The sequence below is a fragment of the Netta rufina genome, assembly GCF_964035555.1.
Source record: "Netta rufina genome assembly, chromosome: 1".
Lineage (NCBI taxonomy): Eukaryota > Metazoa > Chordata > Aves > Anseriformes > Anatidae > Netta > Netta rufina.
The window spans coordinates 153,324,685-153,347,056 of record NC_140123.1 but is presented as its reverse complement, the minus strand read 5'-3'; the positions used below and the strand labels follow the sequence as shown (position 1 = coordinate 153,347,056).

The 22,372-nt window shown below is 45.5% G+C and overlaps 1 protein-coding gene across 1 annotated transcript in view; it reads right to left on the bottom strand.

Annotated features, from left to right (window-relative positions):
• The window catches only part of CACNA1I (calcium voltage-gated channel subunit alpha1 I), a gene marked incomplete at both ends in the record, with an annotated part of 145,697 nt that overhangs the window by 39,878 nt on the left and 83,447 nt on the right, over positions 1-22,372 (bottom strand). Inside the window, 5 exons of the mRNA XM_084306524.1 lie at positions 421-824; positions 2,242-2,548; positions 7,631-7,723; positions 8,145-8,460; positions 10,452-10,611. Of these exons, the coding sequence (XP_084162650.1) occupies positions 421-824; positions 2,242-2,548; positions 7,631-7,723; positions 8,145-8,460; positions 10,452-10,611 (1,280 nt within the window). The remainder of the gene's footprint in view (positions 1-420; positions 825-2,241; positions 2,549-7,630; positions 7,724-8,144; positions 8,461-10,451; positions 10,612-22,372) is intronic.

The following is a 22,372-nucleotide window of genomic DNA, read 5'->3' as shown; positions in this document are numbered from 1 at the left end:
GAGGGCACATTAAATTAACCAAATAGACTAAGGATTCAGTAAGCTAATGAAGAGAGAAATGAGAGAGATGAGGAAGATGGAAGAGGCGAGGGTGAAGAAGAGAGAAGCAGATGGAGAGAGAAGATAGAGTAGAAAAGAAAAAGAGGAACGAAAGTGAGAATGGATGAGGAAAAAGAGGGACTGAAGGGAACTGAGTGGAAAATACTTGGAGGCAGAAAAAGTGATTAAGTGCAGGGATAGGGAAAAAATGACCCTGCAATATCCTGAGGCTTTCTCAAAGCCATGCTGGGACCATCTGTGCTATGGCCTGGGGTCCAAATTGCTCAATCTCTGCCTCCAGCGGGTTGCACCTGCTGCTTAGCCAGGCCGTATCCCTGAGCACAACTCTCCGTTCCCTACCTCCCACCCTGTGTGTCTTACCTGCTCGTGGTGCTCAATGCCCATGCTGATGGTGTTCACGAGGATCGCGATCATGATCCCACGGTTGAAGTACTTGCTGTCCACAATCCCTCGAAGCTTGACCCTCACTTCCCGCCACATGTCACTGCAGAGCTTCAGCCGTCCACCTTCTTCCACCTCCTCCTCCTCCTTCTCCGGTGCTGAGGCACCCTGGTCCCCTCTGCTGCCCTCTCCCTCCTCTTCACTGGCTCCTCCATCCTCCTGGTCTGAATCAGCGCTGCCCAGGACAGAGAGTCTTCGGGATGCGTCATGTTCCCCCCTGTGGCATCGGGGACAGTTGGTGGGATCAGAGGTTGCTGTCACAGCAATGGGCTGGACCAAGCCCTGAGGAGGGCAGTCAAGAGAGTTGTGCTGTTGGCAAAGCCCTGGGGAGAGAAATGATTGTGCTTAAAAGAGAAAGCACTGTTTCCTCAAAAAAAAAAAAAAAAAAAAAAAAAAAAGGCATTCAAGCTGGGCACCTGTTTGACTTTTGGGATTTTAGACACTGTAACAGGGCTTTTTAGCTGTAAGGATGATTAAACACTGGCAAATCATCTCAAGGGCAGCAATAAAAGCCATTGCCGTTGGGTGCTTTACACTGACTGGCTGTGTCACCAGAAGGCATGGTACTGTTCATCTGCCAGTGATTAGGCTCAGCGGGGGTTCATGTCCATCAGAGGAAGAACTGTTTTGTCTGATGCAGAAATCATAGCTTGGGACTCAGTCACTTGTATTAAGTGTGAACTGAGGGAAAAATGATCATGAGGGCTGCCTCTGGCCTGAACAGATACAAGGCGGGTCCAAGAACCCAGACACTGAGCTGAACTCTCTAAATTAGAGATGCTACATTAGCAAAGCATCTCTAGAAGACAGAAGAGGTAACACAAGAGCAGTTCTTCCTGATAGTCCATGCACTCTGAAACAGAATGATCTGCTGACTTCAGTGAGAAAACCAAGTTCCTCAAATCTCCAGTCGCACCTGGAAGATCAAATGGACACTTGTGGGAATGAATCAATTAATTAATTAACACAGTGCATGAGAACTGCAGAAACCTTCTCAGTAAGTAAAGAAAATGAAAAACTGAGTATGCAAGACTAGCTGAAGGAAAATCTGTCTTTTTACTTGTTAACTGAGAGCATTTCTTATGAAAGGCATCAGCAGGCAGTTAATACTAACTCTATAATTCCATTTTTACAGTCACTTTTCAGGCCAGGAATCCAATTTAAATGGTACCTCATGTCTAATTTTACACAACAGGATGTGTTCCCATCAAGAGAAATTGTCTCCATTGCCCTTGCACATCAAACTGACTTCTTCAGTATTGCTCTTCTCTCTTGGCTCTGGGGACACCCTATTGCAGTTCTATTCATTTTGCTTCTCTCCTGAGGTCCCATAGCGACTCATTTTGGGAGCAGAGTTGTGGGGGACCAGCTGTATCACCTAGCCCAATCCTTAGTCCCACTGCCTCATATTTCCCTAATACATCTCTTTCCCAAACTTCCATCACTCCCCTACTATACCAGACCTCAAGTCCTTTCCAAGACTCAATCAGTGTTTTTAATATTGTCACAATTTGTTTTCAGATCTGGGTTGCCTGTTAGTCACCCTAGTTTCCATTCCCACTTATGCTGGTCCCCTCCACCTGGTGCACTGGCCATAGCTCCATGTTCTATGGCCAATGTTAATTCTAACTCTGTGCTTTGCAGGTAGAGCTCCTTTGGCAAGCTAGCACATGGAGATGCTCCCAGTTAAGCTCACATTTCCACTACCAGCACTTCCAGATTTACCCATACAATCCTTACTGTAGTGCCTCTGGCTTTTCCTGTTCATGCCTAGCTTGGCATTGCTCGGCTCCACGTGGCCCTGGCGCCGGCTTTGTATGCTGTTGTACAGCCCAAGGGTGCGGCGCTTGGCTTTGCGCACGATGTGGCAGACGTATTGGAAGATCTCCTCGTAGCAGTCTCCCGGCTCCATGTAGCTGGCGACAGTGCTGGAGGAGAGGTACCGGGCCCGCTGCTCCTGCATCAGCTGGTGCTCCCGCTGCTTGGTCTCCGAGAACTGCGTGGCAATGACCACCAGGCACAGGTTAATCATGAAGAAGGAGCCCACCTAGTAGCAAAGGAGAAGGAGGGACAGGTGTTGTCAGTGTGAGCAAGGATATATGGCAGAGGGGAAAGAAGAGAGAGGAGGGGAAGGTGAACACAGGAATTAGAGCTGTCATCAGTCTGCATATGGAGATGGGATTTCAGGAAAAGCCAGCATTGGCTGAGATTACTTTTGGGAACTCACTCCCTGTTGTTTCCCTACAGAATTTAGAGCTCTGAACGGAAATTCGGGAAATGCAAGTCCTAATTTTGGCTCTTTTGTCAGGGTTTGGGACCTTTAGCAAGTCACTTAGTACTTACCTACAAAGGGTTTGATGAAAATTGAACTTTTCTTTCCCTCTCCTTTGTCTTAAATAGAAGATGTGAAAAAGGATTATTTTGGTTGCTTTATCCTTTTCTTGCTCATTTACTACTGGAAAAATCATGCACTGTCATTTACGGTCTTCAACTCTTGGAGGACACGTCAGTGTTCTTGGGGCATTTTATTTATTTCTATCATTTACACCACAAAGGGAGATGGCACTTTGCTGAAATGAATGAGCTCTTGAAATTGGAGTTTACAAAAACTAATGATTTTGAGAAGGACTCTAAATAGTCTGTCAAAACAGTATTTCTTTGCTCAATTTCCATTCTTCTGATTCTTCTGAGACCAGACATTTTATAATTGCTCTTATTTTACTTGTCCTCCAGCCTAGGTGGATTTTCCATGTCAAATACAAAAACAACCACAGCTCATTCCACCAGTTTCTCAGAAATGAAACAAAAATCCCAAGTCCTTGCTATTGTCCCTACAGAAGCCAAAAAGTCATTCCACCAAAAGGTGGAATTATTTTTCAGGAAGTACCCCAGCTTGTACCTACCCAAACAGCATTCCCCTTAGTGCACAGCCCTCGCCACTTGCCCAACAACCTTGTCTCCTCGTAAATCCCTTTCTCTTGCACACAGATGCCCAGCACCTCAATATAGTGGCTCTCACTATTTCAAAGGGGAGATGTCCCTGCTAGCATCTGAATAAGCCTTTGAAACACGAAGCCCTTCCCAAAGAGATTCAGCATAAGGACAATAAACCGTTTCAAAATAATGGGCTTTTTTTTTTCCCTCTTCCTCTCAGCACCCTTCAAAGCTGTTCTAATTCTGTTTCACTTCATCACTGAGCCCTTCTCAGTGATGAAACCTATTTTCCCTTCAGCTTCTGTACATGGCCTTGAAATGAAAAACAATGCCTCATTTGGATCCCTTCTTCACCTGCCCTCAAGGAGTTCTGTAGTCCATGATCTCTTACATGTTTTCACTGATGAGGGTATGACTGGGAATCCGAATTCTCCTCCAGAGCGCTCCCTTGCCCTCTTCCCCCTCAGCACCACACGACCCTCATAGGCTTTATCTGTTCAGTTCTCTCCCTCGGCTTGCCCTGAGTGAGGCAGGTCTGGGAGCTGGATACCTGCTGTGCGTTTCTGAAATGCAAATTGCCTCCTCTCTAGGCAACAAGCAGAGAAGCTGAGGGCAACAAGATACCCTCAGCAGGGTCATACTTAAAGCCTGGGGTTGAATCCTGAGGGGGGTTCAGGTTTTGCATTGCCAAGCCTTGTTCTTGCAGGGAATTGTTTGCTATGATCAGATGACTGAAAAGGGGAAGAGTGGGAGGATTGGATATGGCAAGTAGTCCTTGAACGTCTTAGCTAACATCAAACATCAAAACACAAAACAAAGGAGCTTGCTTAATCCTTAAGACACGAATCCACAGACTCTAAAGATCTGCTGAGCTTGTCTCTACCTCCCAAGCAGCACTTGACAGGAAGGGTCCCAGATGGCTTGTGACTGAGCTATCCATCTCAGTCAGCTGTGCGGCGAGACCACCAGTGTCTGACACAGAGTCAGACAAAGTATCTGACAGAGCCAGAAGGAGACCATTGATGCAAAGCCCCAACACAAGGAGTCTCTGTTCAGTCCCAGGCCTGAACTTTGTACTGAGCTGTACATTGATTAAGCTGAATCCCAGCCTTGTTCAGCCTAAGGCTTGATCCCTTTTTCTACAATATCTAATAAAATCTGACTGGTGCTGAAGATGCTGACTTACTTGCCCATTATTTTTATTGCTTATTCCAGAATATCCAGATTGTCTTCTGAAGCTCACATATGTAAGAACAGGGCACTTCCAGGAAGCTTAACTGTTGCAGTGTGGATGCAAACCTGAGAGTTCAGAAGAGCCTGAAGGTTTCTCTAGTCCAGGAGCAACACCAGTAGCCAAGCAGCTGAAGTGGTGATGTGGAGAAAGCTAGACTTCAAGCAGGAAGACACAAATGGAGCACTGATCCAAGAAGTGAAAGCAGGCCTTCCCTAATGCCACCTCCCTAGTCTCCAGCAGAGCCAGAAGCTGTTTATAAGTTGCTGAATACACGTTTTTACTAGGTTGCTCTGCAAGACCACTCAGAGTGCCAGGATCAGATGGTACTCTTCCCCTCAGGGACCATGTCAACACAGGAGTCCTAGAAAATGCTGGGAATGTATTTGGTGGTGGAGCCTTCTTCCCTCCTTATGAGCCATAACAGGTAATGCCCTTACACAGGTGTTTGAAGATATCGCTGTGAAGGATGGAGAAGACATATATGAAAGTATAACTCTAAGGAGTTCTCCGTGGAGATCCAGCCCCAGAAGAATGAGTTTGAGCCAAAGCTAAGAGGTATGTCGAAAAGCAGAGAGCCAAGGCCTGAAGTATGACTGTCACAGCAATCCAGTTTAGAAAGCCAGGCCTTTCAACCATGAAGAAGGAGGGCAAGATAAAGGCCACAAGGACTGTGCTTCATAAGACTTGAAGAGGAAATGTCATTGCTATAAGACGAATTGGAGGGAAAATGATACCAAGTGACAGCAAGTTCACACTGTGGTTTTGCTAAGTGCTGCAACAGCACCCTGGAAAGATTCATTACATGTGCAAAGAAAGTAACAGAAATGCTAAATCCTTTCTTGCTGTAATTCCACCAAAGGCAAAGGAAATACCCTATCTAGCATAAGGCTTCTCTGTTCTAAGAAGTCCCCAGAGTAAGTTGAGGTTCATGTGCTCCTGTGTTTGATGGAAATAAACCTACATGGCTTCTGCAAATGAGGAGGGTGTGTCTAGAAATGTCAATGACACTCTGCAGTAAAATCTCAGGTGGAGTGTTTAATTGAGGGTTTTCAGCTGCCTGCAAATTCAGAGACAAAGTTTGAGTCACTGGAAATCTCCATGAGGTGAGCCAACTCCGGAAGGATGATCCTGTTTCAAAACCAAAAATACGCTGACAGAATTTACATAGTTTGGAGCTGGGGCTGGAGGGAGCAGTTTTTGGAATTGTCCCATAGGAGATGGGTATGCCCACCTCAGAGGTTGAACACTGACTCTGCACGGCCCTTCCTTGCTCTGGGAGAGGCTGCGTGTGAGGCTGGGAGTAAATTCTGTGCTGAACTACTCATTATGAAAATATGGCCATGCTAAGTGATAATGCAGGTGGGTCCTAAATATCTGTTGCATGATGGGAGATCTGAACAAACAATATGGGAAATTATTGTTTTCTGGGTTCACAAAAAGCAGTGGATGATTGGTTTGGCTCTGCGGATAGAGCTGTGAGGAGCTCCCCTCCCATCCTGCACAGTCATATTTCTAGACTGACTTTCCTTGGGACTCTCCAGCCTCAAAGTAAGAGCGGTATTCTTCAAGGTGTATTTCACTTCTTCTGTCCTGGCTCATGTTTCAGCCCAAGGAAAGAGGCCACCTTTCTGTTCTTCTCTCCTTGTCTTACCCTTGTCCTGGTAGAAGGCCAGAAGGGAGGGAGAAACAGGGAATACCATGAAGATTCATCTTTTTCATAAGTTCTCTAATCCAAATGGATCAACAGATTTTTTTTTTTTTTGTGCTACTCCCCATACATACAGGCTACAGAATTTCTCCCAGAAATTGCACTAGGGTTTGTTTGCTCTCAAATCATTGCATGCCAATCTGAATTTAAAACAGATTCTGTGCCATGTAAGTCTGTTAACATTACTGGGTGGCTGCTTCTAGAGATCTGTTTCTAGGAGGGCATGACCACATAGGACACATAGTAGGTACAGAGTAGAATCTTAGCCAGGTCCATTCAACAGCCTATTAAAATGCTTGTAGGCTTTAGAGATAGATACCGAGGTCCTTACAGACTAAGTGACACCTACTGTGTACAGACTGAATACTTCCCATAATACATCGTATGTCTTTCCCTTCTACTTTAGACTTTGGTCCCCATATAGGAAAAGTGCAAGTCTCCATAAACAAAGGAAATGCCTCCTTGTTAGAAACAGGACATTCACTCCAAAAAAGAAGTGTTTATAATTGGGAGGAGGCCTGAAGAATGGAAGAGACAATGGCATTGTCTTTCTCACCTCTCCTTCCAGGCACAGACAACAAACATCCTTACAACAAAACAATCACCTTCAACCTTCACATATATAAATCCACAGGGTTCAAAAACTGCTTATGAAGTTCTCATCACTGACATGCTGCTCTCCTTCCATCCCCACCAGCCACAAGTGATCTCACGCAGCCAGTTTATGTTGGATTGATGACACTTTGGGAGCAGCAGCTCCTTTTTGTTCTCAGCGAGGAAGTAATTCAGCATGACAGACCCTGAATCTGACAAAATCCGAATCTGAGACCCTGAATCTGAGAAATCCAGGTGCTGTCAGTAGCCGTAAAACAGGAATTATTCAAGAGTTTCAAATGTGCAAAAGACAAAGTAGGAGAAAAGGTGCAGAAATGGTTTACTGTACTTTTGGGCCTACTGTTTTGAGGAATTTACTACGAAAGAAGATGTTTGGATGAGCACATTATCCTACATTGGGTATTGATTTTCTAGGAGTCAATCCTGAGCATTTTCTTTAAGCAAAAGAGAAGAGCCTGACTGACAACTATGTGATCCTGCAGCTCACTGTTGGAGAAAAACATTGTGCTGGATTCCTGAGAGACCAAGTGGAAATCCAGGTACAGTAGTTTGCTACCCAGTATATGTGTTGACCTAATTCCTGACCTTTTGTAGACTCTTAGCTTGCAATGCTGAGACTCTTTGAGTCTTATACTTACAATTATCAGCAAGATAAAGTAGATAAAATTGTAGAATGAATGGGCATCCATTACGTAGTACATGATCTCCACCCACCCTTCCAGTGTGATCACCTGAAAAGACAAGCAACAAAAAGAGAATCAGGAGGGAAGTGGGCTTCCTTCATTTATCAGCGTACACAGGCAGATACTGGCGAGGCTGCTGCAAACCAAGGAAGGTGAGGAACAAAAATTCCTTTCAAGGAGGCTAAATTTCCATTCCAGGAAATCAGCATGGTACTGCTTGGTGACACTGGCATACTGTCAAAGCCTGTGAGATCATGCTAGCCCACAGCAGGAATATTTCATTAAAATAGTTCATTTCCCTGGATCACAGCAGGGGAAAACCTGCAGCAGGTTTCTGTGGCCCTTGGACTGGACACTGCGTACAGCCAGTGGAAAAGAAAAAAAGGCAAGGATTTTGGCTCTGATCTGCAACAATCATGGGAGCAAAGAAAGACTGAAGTGGAAAAGAATAGTTGAGCTTTGTTTTTACCTGAAATATCACAATCCAGGCATACCCAATATTGTCAAAGTTGATGGCACCCTTGTGCGGGTTGGCGTTTCCTGTACGGCACACGTTGTAGTACTGGTTCCAGTTGACACACATGCCACTGATGTTGAACTCTTGCCGGACTGAGTTGTAGTAATAATAATCGTCCTTGTCCAAACAACACTCATGGCCCCGCTCCTTCAGGGGCGGGATCTCGTGACAGCCCATGATTCCATTGTCTCCTGACAGCGAGCAGATAAAGGGCATCTCATCATCTTCCTCAGGCTGGTAATAAGGTGGCAGGACAATGTCACCTTGTCTGCAAGGTTAAAAAACACAGTCATAATCTTGCCGCAGCAGATGTTTTCCCATCAGTGATATTGGTGGAGCTGCCATTCTGACAGGGATGGCACTGACTAAAGGATTTCCAGGTCTATTTCTTCAAGAGAAAGTATGGGAGGACAGGGCTGCTGGAAAACAGAGAGTTTCCAGGGGTCTGTCCCCAGTTTTCAGAGCTTTGTTTTCCATTACAACACCCCAACCCAAATTACACAATCTCCTTGCATGGAGATGGATAGAAGCTGGAATGCAGACATTTGCATTCTGATCACTCTTCCCATTTGCATCAAAGTTAAATCAGACGCAATGATATTAAGGAAGTTCATCAGGATTTAATGTGATGTGCTCATGTATGTAACTGTTGATGGACATGTTTTATAACATTTGGCACTGAACCTTCTGTACTTCCACAAAAAAAGAAAGAAAAAAAAAAAAGAGAGGAAAAAAAAAAAAAAAAGAAAGAATCCAGTTTTTGCATAATTAAGATTGCTCAGCTAAGCCTTAAAATCAGGAATTGCAAAGTTAAAGTTGATGTAACCTTAATTTTGACCCTTCTTTGACAGTTGGCATTATGGGTATAATGTTTCATGACAAGTTCACGTGCTTTTTCCCAAATAACACAGACACCTTCCAAATGCATGAATAATTAAAATCATCTATGCTTGCCTAACTGGAGATGAGATAATGATAAGGATATGAAAGGTGGAGATTTAAATTTTTCCATTAAACTTTCTCTGGTATACTTGCATTCCTTGCAGTGCTACAATACACAGCCTTCACGTTGCATGAATGCAGACTCTTTCTCCATGTGTCATTGGAAGGGGACAGGTGTTGATGAAAAAGGAAAGAGAAAAAGCCTCCGATTCTAAGCTAACTGGGACTCAACCACAAGCTTCTGTCATTACACATTCACATCACTGATGAACTAGGCGCCTGCAGACTTTGTTTCTCCAATAATGGTCAGTCAAAGATTATCCAGTATCTGTCACTTTGCAGGCTGTGGCCCCAATTCACTTCTCAGTTACATCAACTCTGCTTGGATTTAATTACACTCATTAAAGTACTACTACTGTGATTTACATAAAGGCCAATCATCCTAAACATCCGTTTCTCCCCAAGGAATATATAAACTCTGTAAATGCCTGCTTTAAGTAGCTCCTTCTCTCCAACCCCATTGCTGTTCTGCAGATTGCATTTTCACACTTATTTTTTTTCCCAATTTGAAATGATCTAAAGCTTCAGAATTGTTTAATCAGTTTAAACTGATCTATGGCGTTGGCTTTTTTAAAGCAGTCTAAACTGATCAAAGGTCTGGAGTTACTATATGGTTTTAAGAAGGCATTTTAAAGCTGGAGATCAGTTACAGCCAGAAAGTCAACAGGAAGAGCTGTGCTTTGCTCATGGGGAGGGTAATTGGAAAGTTTGCTGTGGGCAGGAGCTTTTCTACCCCACTGCTTCCAGGGAGGAGGAGAGCTGTGTCCTGCAGGTTCCCCTGACCCCTCCATGATGAACCTCAGACACCTGTAACCAGCTCCTGTGTGGCTCCAGGCTCTTTGCCAGAACTGTGCCCACTTTTTCATGCATCTGCCTGTTTCATTCAAGCACTCATTCTTCTGGGAGAAAGACAACATGGCTGATGTTCCTGAATTTCAGCTCTTTCTGAGAGGAGGAGCAGAATCTGTGCACATGGCTGGAGGAGACTGCTACACTAACTTGTGCCTAGTTGAATCCCAATGACCCCAGGCACCTAGGTACTATAAAAATGGGCTGAAATCCATATGCACCTGCCTTTATCCTACCTCCCTCTTCAGTCACTGCAAGACATGTCCAATGTTTTGCACCATATTCCCCTACAGCTGTTTGGAGGAAGTAATACGCAGAGAGCCAGGCAGCAGAAGACGAGAGAGCAGGGACGGGGAAAGAAAAACACCCTTGGAAGAAAAGAAGGGACATCGCCTCCCAGGCACTCACATTGTGAAGTTCTCCTCCATGAAGCAGCGGTTGCGGAGTAGCCCAGCCCACAGCTGCACCCCGATGATGCCGAAGATGAAGAAGACAAAGAAGCAGAGGAGGAGGACGTTCCCCAGCATGGGCAAGGTGTCCAGGAGCAAATTCACAAGGATGCGCATGCCTGCGGGCGGGGAAGAGAACCAGAAGGAGCAAGTGTGGGGTGGATGGAGAGAGAGAGAGAAAGGGAGAAAAGACAGGAAAGAGGAGGAGAGAAAAGAAAAAGAAAGGAAAAATTAGAAGAGGGAAAAAACAAAAACAAAAACAAAAAGCCACATAAAGATAAAAAGCAGAGTGTCGGAAATTAATTACTGCCCCAGTCAGGCTAGATTTATGATCGTTGCCCTTTCTTGTCCTAACCTCCACTGACAGGCAGCCAGCAGAGCTGCTGTGATGCCACGATCTCGTAACCCTAGGCCTCTGTCTGCAGCACTGAAAAAGGAATAAGACTTTAGGCACCATCAGCTATTTGATATTTCCCCCTCCCTCTTCTTGCAGAAAGGCAACCGAGTGAAAACTCTATCCCAAAGGTGCCCAGCAGCTCAGCGACCCCACCCCGCAGATGGCTTGGACCAAAAGTTGTCCCAGTTTGATGAATGCACACCGCAACCTGGGAGAGTTGCACTGACGGTCTGAGGCCGGCCTGCCTCATGGGATGGACCTCTCCAACACACACAAACAACTGGCATTAATTGGTCTTCTCGGTGGCAGCCTCATCAAGGGGTGGTCCTGGAGACCACACTGTCCTCTCTTGGCTAGTCACCCTTCCCCAGCAGGCCTAGAGCACACTGGTAGTGGGCACAACCCTAAACGCTGTTGGCCCAGCACCTCTGGCCAGCACAAATGTTCCCCAAATCCCCCCCCACTTTTTCTTTTGTTAAATGATCTAATGAATTCTTTCTCTGGTTTTATTTCTCTCCCAGCTCTTCAGCTCATGCAGCCGCAAGCAGGGGTAAGGACAGACTTGTTTCTCCATAGAGCTAATGACTTTTCCTCTGCTCTCCAGGGATGGTGAAAAACCTAGAAATCCTTCTGAGCATCACCGTACCGCCTTTAACCCTGCGCACTTATCTCTCCTCACCACCACAGAGGTCTCTCCCCCAGGGGCCCAGAGAGTTCCTTCACTGAAGATGTTCCATGTAGGCCAGCAAATAATTAGCTAATTAGGTATTTATAACCAGTTCATTACTTCAGATGGCAGGAGAAGGGGAAAGAAGAGGGGAAGATAAGATTAGGATTCACTGACAGCCCTCTGAGGCACAAGTTAATCCCCTTTGTATGCCCAGCATCAAGTAATTAGCCACATGATGCTGTGCATTAGGCTGCCTCCGTTCCCCAGCTGCTCATGCGGTGGAGAGGGAATGGAAGTGGTGTCAGCAGGGCACAGGCACTGAAGGGAGAGGGAGGGGGGGTGCCTGGTGTGGGACACCGGCCCGGTTTAGCTCAGGGGTGCATGTTTTGGGATGGGTGGGAGATGTGCAGGGAGGAGATGCCGAAGGGTGGATCACAAAGGAGAAGGAGCGATGGCGTTAGCTCTTCCAGGGCATGACTAACGCCAGGCTGTGGAGCAGCTGCAAAGCCCTGCTTGCCTGACTGCCCAGCTGTATCGCCAGCCACCAGCTAAGGCGCTTTCTAGACAGCACATCAGTAACTCAGCAGTCCAGCCGCTCGCTGGGGATCGCGGACACGCCATGAGTCACTGCTGACTCTCTGATCTATCACCATACAAAGCCCAGCAGCACAGGCACCGTGCCCTGCTGCCTGTCTCCGTGACCTCCCAAGCTCTGCAGCAGCGCTCTGTGCATCACTTTGGCCATGAAGCCACACACCCTTGCTGCAGCACAGCACGTTCCCAGCATTAACACTGCTACACAGCACGAGCTCCATAGTGCCCATAAACTGCCCTGGTCAGTACATTAGGGAGAGCCAAGTAACACAGGAATATACACCAGTTTTGCTATACCAGCAACGCTGCAAGAGGGGGTGATGTATTTCAGAGCAGTGGCAGCAGGAACAATTAGACTGCCCTGCAGCTGAAAAGCAGAGCACTTGTCCCACATGGGATTTCACAGACAAAACACTTGCTGGGCCAGAATTTGCTGATTTTGCAAAAATTGATTTTGTTTTTGTTCCACAAGATGAGTGGCTTGCAAAACTTGCCTGCCTTTTTCTTGGAAGCCTCCTGCCTGCCCATGCATTCACCCTCCTGACTCTCAGAGGAGGATACAGGACAGCCTTACCCACAGCTCCAGGATCACAGCCATTGCCCTCTTGCTAGGCACACTGGCATACCTGGGCCCCCAGCCTCAGGCAGGTGGCCCCAGAGCATGGCATCTTTTCCACGTCACAAAGAATTTCAGCATTGGTAGGTTCCATTTCTAAGCCCAAATTAAACCCAGTTTTGATTTTAAAGACTCCTCCATTTCACAACCCTCATCCTTCCTTGCCTCTCGATGCCCACTGTGGATGTGAATAGGAACACTGAACTTACATCCATCCAAACAGCAATTACAATTCTCCTGTGGAACACCTGCCTCACTTTGAACAAAGGCTCTTTTGCTTCCTGCCCTAATCTGCAAAACAATTGCTTTGGGAACCCATTTTGCAGTCCCTTGGCCCTGGGAAAGGGCAGACTGGTCTGGCAGCCATGCTATAAGGCACCTGCTGCAGATCTCCAAGGAGGGAGGCTCACTGCCAGGCATCTCAACGCTTTCACAGGCAGGAGGGAACCAGCCCCTGCAGAGCAGCACGTGTTGAGGTCTGCAAAGCCTCAGCAGGGGTCCCTGCAAATGGTCCCTGTTTCTTCAAGAGCTCAGGAAGTGTGGGGGAAAGAAGGAGAAAGGCTGAAGAGCCTAAGGATGGAGCGTGGTGATTTACACAAGACCCTGGCTGAGGCTGAAGTCTCCAAAGCAACCAAAAGGCAATGGAAATGGCCAGAGGGCAAGGCAGGGGTAGCAGCATGCTTGTCAGTGCATCTTTGGGTGCATCCTGCCCTGGAGAGCTGTGACACATCTCTTTTCTGAGGGGCCTTTGCTGGACAGCCCCCATCTATGGTGACACTGTTGTGTCCTGCACAACGGCTTCTAGAAGATACTGGAAAGCTGCTTCTTCAGCATAATTCCTGCTGCTGCCTCTCTGCCCCTTTACTTTTCTCTTGCTGTGACTACAGAGATCTCATTCTGCCTTTCCCCTGCTCCACAGCGTCCGTGCACACCTCTCCCAGCCTGCCTCCCCCTCACCCCACCACTGCCCTTCCCCAGTCCCTGTGTGTCCTTTACCATTGGCAGAGCAGAAGCCACGCTGGCTCACAGCAAGGAAGGAATATGAAAGGGACAATGACCTTTTCTGAAGCAGGTTTTGCAAAAAAAAAAAAAAAAAAAAGATGTTCACTGAAAAGAGAAAGGAAGAGGGACCACATAGTCCAGAGGAAGAGCAGGGAGGGAAAGCATTGATGAAGCAACATAACAGGCTCCCAGGGCATCAAATATGAAAAGGTTTTGCTCTTCAAGGGGAAGAAAAGCTAGAAACATGAAATATTCATGAGTGCCAGGTGTGGGCTCTGAAAGACCTTTTCTCCTCCCTGCTCACTCTCATGAGGAGGCCAGGGGAAAGGAGAAAATAAAATGACATCTGCTGTGGGCATCCGAGGAAGGATCCTCGCAGCCAAGCGTCTGAAAATGAGCCTCAGACAATGCTTCCCTGTTGCCCTGTGCCCTCAGACAGGGGCAAGGGATGGGGAAAGGTGTGTGATGGGACCTCACCAGCAGGCCACTCCTTGTAGCAAGGCTACGGGCACGGCAGGGATGTGTTCACGGCTCCAACACAGCAGCGGACATCGGCTGCAGGGGTGAGACATAGTGGGAGGCAGAGGAGTGCCGGCATCCAGAGGCACTTCCTGACAAACTCTGCAGATGCTACAGCGACCATAGCTCCCCCGTGACACTTGCTGTCAGCCCCGATTAGCTCGGCCGTCAGGGCTGAAGCCTCCCCAAGCAGACTCACCCAGCACATGCTCAGGCAGGGCTGGGGAGGAGGCAAAATCCTGGCAGGTGTGCCCGCTGCTCACCAGCACCTCTCCCTGCTCCCATGGCAATTCTCTGTTCCTTTGGGGCTTTTTATTGCTTTTTCTCTCCTCCTACCTTTTCACAGGAGTGAGGAACAAGAGCTGGTCTAATTTGTTCCCATGCACTACCTACCTCACGATCTCAATGGGGGACCAGCTCAGGATGGGGTGAGAAACCCCGTTCTTTTTGGTTTCTTTTATCTCACCCATCTCTGAGTTTTCTGAGTCCTTCCCAAACAGGTTTAGAAAATCCTTCCTTTGCTTGGAGTAAACCAGATGGACGACAACATAATCCTCAGTACCCATCCCAATTGTATCATGGGCCAAGCCTCCAATTGTCATTGTATCTGGAACAAAAGCAAATCTCTTCCCTATCAGTGTTCATGACTGTATCTGGCAGGACATTTTGCGGTGCACAGAGCCTGAAACCTCTCTCCATCCCTCAGCCAGGCAGCTTGCCCAAGCGTGCCTTCTTTCCTTCCTCTCCTGCCCCAGGACGCATGGCAGTCCACCCAGCTAGCACCAGGTTGGCAGCGTTTTCCTGTGCAGGCTCCTTTAGGGGAATTTTCAGTGCTGAGGAACCACTCCAAGAGATGGATGGTTGTGCAGGGAGCACATAGAGAGAGCTGCACTTTTTTTTTTTTTTTTTTTTTTTTTTTTTTTTGTGGCCAGCATTGGATGCATTTAGGGGAAAAAAAAAAAAAAAAAGGCTTCATTAATCTCTCTGCCAGGTTTGCGGTGTGTTTTAGCATACATTTGGGCCAACACCCCGCTCCTGCCTTGCTGCAAGCAAAGCTGCCTAACACTTCTGGCTGGCCCAGAGACCTCATCCCACTCAGCCCGTTGACGAGCTAAGCTTCAATTATCCAAATCTTTGTCCCTCCTCAGCTTGACCACAGACGCAGAAAATATCAAAGCATGACATTTCCAGCACTTACAAAGCTTCAACTCGTCCAAAATGCTGCTGTTCATTTTCTCAGCAGCATGGGCACATCAAGACTTGCCTCTGTGCACGGACTTCCCTTAGGACACTGAATCAAGTTCAAGCATTAAGTGTCCTCACTCCTTACCTTTAAAGCACTCTTCAGCTTAAGCCTGAGGTAGCCAAAATAGAGACTAAAGCTCCATGAAAGAATTGGTGGTCAGAACTTCACCCTGCTGGGACAAGGAAGCTCTCCAGAACAGTTTTAAAGTGCGGAGATGTAAGAGAAAGCACTCTGAAGCTTGCTCTGGGGCAGTAGAAACAATTCCCTTGGGAACCAAGGACCAGCACAGACCTCAGTGCCTTTCACTCTGAGAATAAGATGCTTAGCAAGGATGGATCAGGTCAGGGCAATGTGGGCATCAAAAAGAAAAGAAAGAACAAAAGGAAAAAAAAATACACAACATATCCTCCAACACACACACAGCTAAAACAAGCACAAAAAGGAGAGCACAAACAAAATCCAAGATAACCCGCTCCAAAACATCCCCACCACCTTTTTTTTTCTTCTTCTTTCTTTCTGTTTCCCTTGGGGGGAATATGAGAAAACAAACACATAGCTAAGGATGCTCAGAGCACTGCTGAAGAGGGCTCAGGTGTTAGTCCTAGAGCTGAATCTCGATATTCTGAACACCCCAAAGCTTTCCTTCCTACCTACCCATTATATACCATCAGGGAAATACCCACCCCCCCCCAGTGAGACAGCACACACAAGTATCAGCAGCCCTGAAAACGTTAATTCTCTTTAGCACGGTTATTAACACAAGTCCCATGGAGCCATGGCCTGGCTCACACCACAAGTAGTAAATGCCACATTTCCTTGCTGGAGACTTGCAGCAAACCTCACAGAGGAACTGGTCCAGCTTCAAACACAGGTAGTGAAGATGTCATTTTAAGTTGTTTTTTGTTGTTTTTTTTTTTGAGAATACCAAGTTGTCAAGCTGGCTTCAAGGAAGCCAGCCCAGAGGTGAAGTCACCCAGCTGCAGACCTGACCCCAGTGTTATAGTCTCTTGAAAATCATTGCAAAATCCGCAGCATTTATCCTGACACCTAGATGCTGACCCCTCTGGACCAAGGAGCCTCAGTCCATGGTTTCTTGTGATCCAAACAGAAGACACCTCAGCTCTGCAGTGGGCTGCACCCTATTAGAGGTGCTCTGTGCACCCTACGAGGGATGCTCTGAGCCCAGCTAAGTCCCACAGATAGCAGCGAGTTCAGCACAAAGCCCTTCCACCACTGGCACTCACGTGCACTAAGTGCCACCAAAACGTGGTTGGTAGCCGCATAACCAGTGACATGAGCAGAAGTGGAGACACCAGCAAAGGTACAGGCAGGAGTCCCCTGACTTTCCCTTTTCGATCTCTCATCCCATTAACCCTTGCAAGCTTTGGGCTGCTAAGCACCCTTGTCTTGGAGAGTGATGCCAGGTACAGGGTTATTTCTTTGAGAGGTGGCTCTTTGGAGGATCACTGCCATTCTGTTTCTTTTTCTAATATTGCACATCTAATAAGCAACACCTACTACCACCTGCTGCTGTTGTTCATTCATTGATCAACTCTCCTTTTTTTTTTTTTTTTTTTTTCCAGTTATCACTGCAATGATGACTGCATCCATTTTCAGTGAAAACTCCCTTAGAAATGTACAGGATCAGCTTTTCTTTCCGAGCTGCATAGGTCACATAACACTGGGGACAATAGGTAACTCCAATGCCATGTTTGCAAGCCACTTGCATCGATTCTATAAATACCATAAAGTTCTTTTCATATACCTAGCACTGCAAAGTAGGACAGAAAAATGCAAAATATTATGTAAAGTAATGTTAATGCAACTTCTGGTTAAGATTTAACAGAGCTAATTTCCTCTTGCTGTCACTAGCATGAATCATGCTTCTTTCTACTGCAGGCAGTGATGTGACATTAGGTGAAACATGCGTGAAGGGAAGAATCAGGCCCTAAATACACAAAGATCAAGAAACTTAGGCTTGTGGTTGTAAATTGCCCTGCCCACACACACAGAGTGCAATTTGCATTAGTGTATATGACATTATCTTTTACCCGATAATACATTGTCATTATTGCTCACATTTCCATGGTATCCATCGCTTGATAGGTCCCATGGGACAGATTCTGCAAAACAGCTCAGCTCCCATTTAGGCAGCAAACTACGTGGCTGGGCTTTCAAGAGCGCCGTGTACACTGAAGGCTGAGCTTGTTTGAAAAGGCAGCAGAATTGGCACAATGGGAGCTGCAAGGTTCTGCGCATTTTTTAAATTCTGGCTGTGCAGGTTCCCCTGGAGGAGAAGGAAGAAATAAAGATTCCGGCAAAGGGCTCTTTATGACTGGTGGTTTTGGTGTTTTTTTGGTTGGTTGGTTTTTGTTTTTGTGTGTGTGCGTGTGTGTGTGTGTGTTTTCCCAAGCTTGCTTTACTTCCAGTAACACAAACTCCAAAGTGCTATCGCTAACTCTTGTGATTTTTATCATAAGTCTTGGGATGTGTGGCATTAACTTTCAGATGTGAAATCTTGCCATGGCTTGACAATCTCAGATCACATTAAGAAAAAAGCAGGAAATTTTCTATTCCTCACTACTATGGAGAGAAAGAGGAACACGGGATCTGAATCTCAGGTCTAAAGGTCTGAAAGCTGCAAGAAAAAATAACAATAATCTGTGATTCTTTTTCCTTTCCCTTTTCTTCAGATATCTTGATATCAAACCCAGCTGATGACTTAAAAGGACACAATTTAAGACTTTTGAATACTTGTTTGTAATAACAGTGAAATTGAGCAGACTAGCTCAGAGAGGGAAAAATTGCTTTCTCCCGTGATCTGTGACCGCCAAAAAAAAAAAAATAAAATAAAAAGACCAAACCATGCCTGTACAAAACAAGGCATTACCAGTTGTACATTTCCTGCACTTCAGTGTTCCCCAGGTCTCTGCCATGACACTGTGCTAACAAAGGGATATAATTTTCTTTTTGCTTTTTCCCAATTTTAACTTGATTACCCATTTAAACATGTGGCAGTGTGCTGCATGCTGTGGAATACACATGAAAAACAGTGCTAAGGTAGGACAACAAGTAAATAAAATTGGAGCCTGTTTTCAGGGACTGAAGATGCCCTCCGTTATTACAAGAGGTGGGTCTGTTGCAGCCTGGTCAGCTGGTTTAAAAGGCCCTATAAAAGCACTGATTTGCAAACCCATCCAGTATATATATCTGTGAGTTGACAGTCTTTATAGTGGTGCTTGCACTTCTTTCAGTTTTGATTCTTCCTCTTCTCCCCATCCTCAATTTCTCGGTGCCACCCTATATGCAGAGGTGCACCACACCACTAAAGTGGGAGAGCCTTTGCATGCCGTGCCCCCCAAAACCCTGCCACTCGCCTCTCATGCACATCTCCACATCCCTAGCCTCTTCCCTGCTCTGTTGGTCCTCACACTGCTCTGCTCTATCCTGTGCAGTTTTCCTGTCTCCTGAACATGCCCATCTAATTTAGGGCTCAATTGACTTGATAAAGAGCTGTGCTGCTCAAGGAGCAGCGCATAAGGGGGAAATGGGGCTGAGTTATTTTTCCATCACTGATCTGACCCATCTCCAGGGAAAGGCATCCTCTATTGGCCTGCTCCAGGCACAATTATCATTGCTCTGTTCAGTGCTTCACTTCACTTGACTAGGAGATTGGGCTGGGAAAGGAGGATATCAGCTGAACTCGACCCTGTCAGCATCGCCTACAGCTGGCAGCCTTGTCTTCAGATACATTTAAGTCACACATGGACTGACTTGGGCATTAAAAGGGCTCTTTGGCCTCTTAACTCAGGTGTATGCATGCTGTGAAAGAACACACTCTTGTCCCTAGGCTAACCCTGCTCAGGACTGAGCTTGTGCGTGGATAAATTCCCGTGTTTTAAGTACAGTTTCTGTGTCACTGAGATGTGATAGTAATAGATATTAACCAAGCATCTTATATGAAGTGAAATCGGGCAAAGTTTAAATGCTTGGGGAACACAGAACATCTGAGTTTCAGTTACTTCTTCACAAATAAAGCCATGAAGAAAAAAAAAAAGATCCGTAATGGTTAGATGAAACCATACATTTCTGAAACGCAATCACTGTTGGAAGAGAACAAGTACACGAGTCTTTCTTCAAAAAGACTGAAGCATCTGAAGCAAAGACCCTGCACAGGTGGGGTCTTAGAAGAGGATTCTCATACCCCTTTGCATTTCCAAATCCTTGGACAGGACTGTGCCCGTCAAATGCTCTTGCCTTTTTGTCTGATCTGGCTGTAAATGAGACTGTTTTACAGACTAATATATCTTAGTCAGAAACTAATTTCACACATGCTCATCAGTGAAATTAGTTCTTCAAAAACACATTTAGAGAAGTAAATGTCATCACTTTTCTCCTGTGCCAGGTGCGGGGTTCATAGCCAGATCGCTCCATCTTAGGCACTGTCACGGCACCGAACACAGGTAGCTCAGAGCGGAATACAGATTTAAGAGATATAAATGTAAAACACCTGCTTTTCCCATTCCAGGGTTCAGCTGCTTCAGACTATTTTTATATTGCAGCTTTGGTCTAGTGGGATGAACAGAGGGCTAAGAATTAGGAGACATCAGCTGGATTCCTGATATTGCTGGTGACACTCACTGGGTCTCACTCACCCAGTCTGAAGCATGAGGAAGATTAAACTAACAAGCCCTGGTTTGTATTTCTGAGATCTGTAGAAGAAAAGTAGCAAAATCTCATCTATTTGGACCCATGGAGCTACTATAATGATAATAATAAAGAAAAATGGGGCTAGACCAAGATTTTCTTACACAGCAATTTTGCCAGTAAAAATGCCTTTTCATTGAAATGGAAACACTTTGAGATGGATGCTGTGATAGCTACTGATACTTCATCTAGCAAAAAGATAAGGAGGGTGATAGGGGAAAGCATTTTGCTAAAGTTGAAATATTCTATTTCAATATTTTTAGAATGACATAGTTGAAATTCTTTTGTTTGGAAACTTTCTTGTCATGACTAAATAGAGGAAGAGACCAAAAAGTCAAACAAGCTACCTAAAATTAGGCAGAATAAAACCATATTAAAATGCATGGGAAATATTTATTCTTGTTCTGAGAAGAAAAAAATATATATAAATACGTATAAAAAGCATAACTTCTCACAAATCTGAAATCCTATTTCCTGCACAGCTAGAAATAAGCATATAACTCTATATTTCTGATGCCTTTACCTCCACATAAGTGTTACTGCACTCACACACCAAGTATTAGCACATGTATACACTTCCTATTCAATAAAGTTGCTATGCAACACTCTGCAACAGACTCCTTCACTTCCGTACAGTGTGCTCAGCTGAAGTAATCTGCTTCCAAATGATGAATCAGTTACTAAATTGTAAGTGGAAACTGGAATGCATCAAACACAATGCAAAGACTCTTCTTTGCATAAGACCAACACTACAAGAGTAAACTGAAGAAACATCTTCTGCTTCAATGTTGAAAAACATAATAACAGAAGTGAAAGAAATTCAGATGATCAGAAATGACTACAGGCTCCCTGCTCAAAAGCAGGCAGAAATAAAACAAAACCAGCCACCCCCCAACACTCCCCCACCCTCAAACCGTGTGCCTTGCTATGGGAAGAAGGGATGAAAGAGCTAGCAGTAACAGCGACGTCTCACCTAGCAACCTGCCACACAATTGCAAGAGGACAATAACAACAAATGGAGGTGGAATTTCACCCCCAGCCCAGGACACAGGCATGCTCAGAGCAGAAAGCAACTGCCTCTGACGCACACCCAAAGGGTATTTTGTATTTTGCCTCTTTACACTTGTTCGGTGGCTTGTCACACCAGCTTGCTGCTCCAGAATTGAATCAGAAGGTAACAGGACCAGAAGCAATCCGTAACGTTTTGTTTCATGCATTTTCAGACAAAACCCCAAAAGGCAGCACTCCTGGGGCTGTAGTCGGGAAAGCAAGAGATAAGCAGGAATGCTAATGAAGGTATGATACGTATTACAAAAATAGGGCACCTCACATTTTCTCTAGTACTCTTTAATAATTACAGGTGGATGTAGGAATGATCAGGCAAGTCAGATCCATAATCTACTCCATCCACGAGTGTAGTCTGAAATGGTCAGTAGCATATCCTGCTGAGAATTACAAGACACAGAATTAATTGATGATAACTGGTAGGTAAAGATCAGGTCTAACCCTGAAGCAGGCAAATTTGATATCCACAAGTGTCTTACATAAGCTCTCATTCCTTGGATGATCCTCTTTTACTCACTGCAAGAGGCCCATGGTGCCCCTTGATCTAGCGCTGAAAGGACTGCCCCTGGCAGTGAGTTTCGAGGTCTAATTAAGAAATGTGTGGAGAACCTCTTATTTAATGAACATTTGCCTTAATGGACATTATGATACCTTAATGGACATTATATTTGCCCCCTTTTGTTTACACTAGCTGTCCTTTTCTTCTTCTGTCGTGATTCAAGTAGTAGAGACTATGCATCCTTTATGCTGTATGTAATGATTACAGCACATCCATTGGTCTGCTCCTTGTGCTCCTCACAAGTCTCACTGTAGAAGAGCATTCAGTAACGAGAATGAACACAGGCAAGAAGAATTTAGACATATCCAATCTGGGCATTTAAACTTCTGCCTTGTCTTCCTGCCAAGAATATAAAATAAGTATATCTAATTTATCAAGCAGGTGATGCTTTTTCCTCTTCCACATTGCTAGAATTTCCTTAGAGTCATGCTATATTTGTTCCCTCCTAACTATTCGGTCCACATCGTCACGCTGTGTAAAAACCAGTCCCTATCCAGGTGCCCAT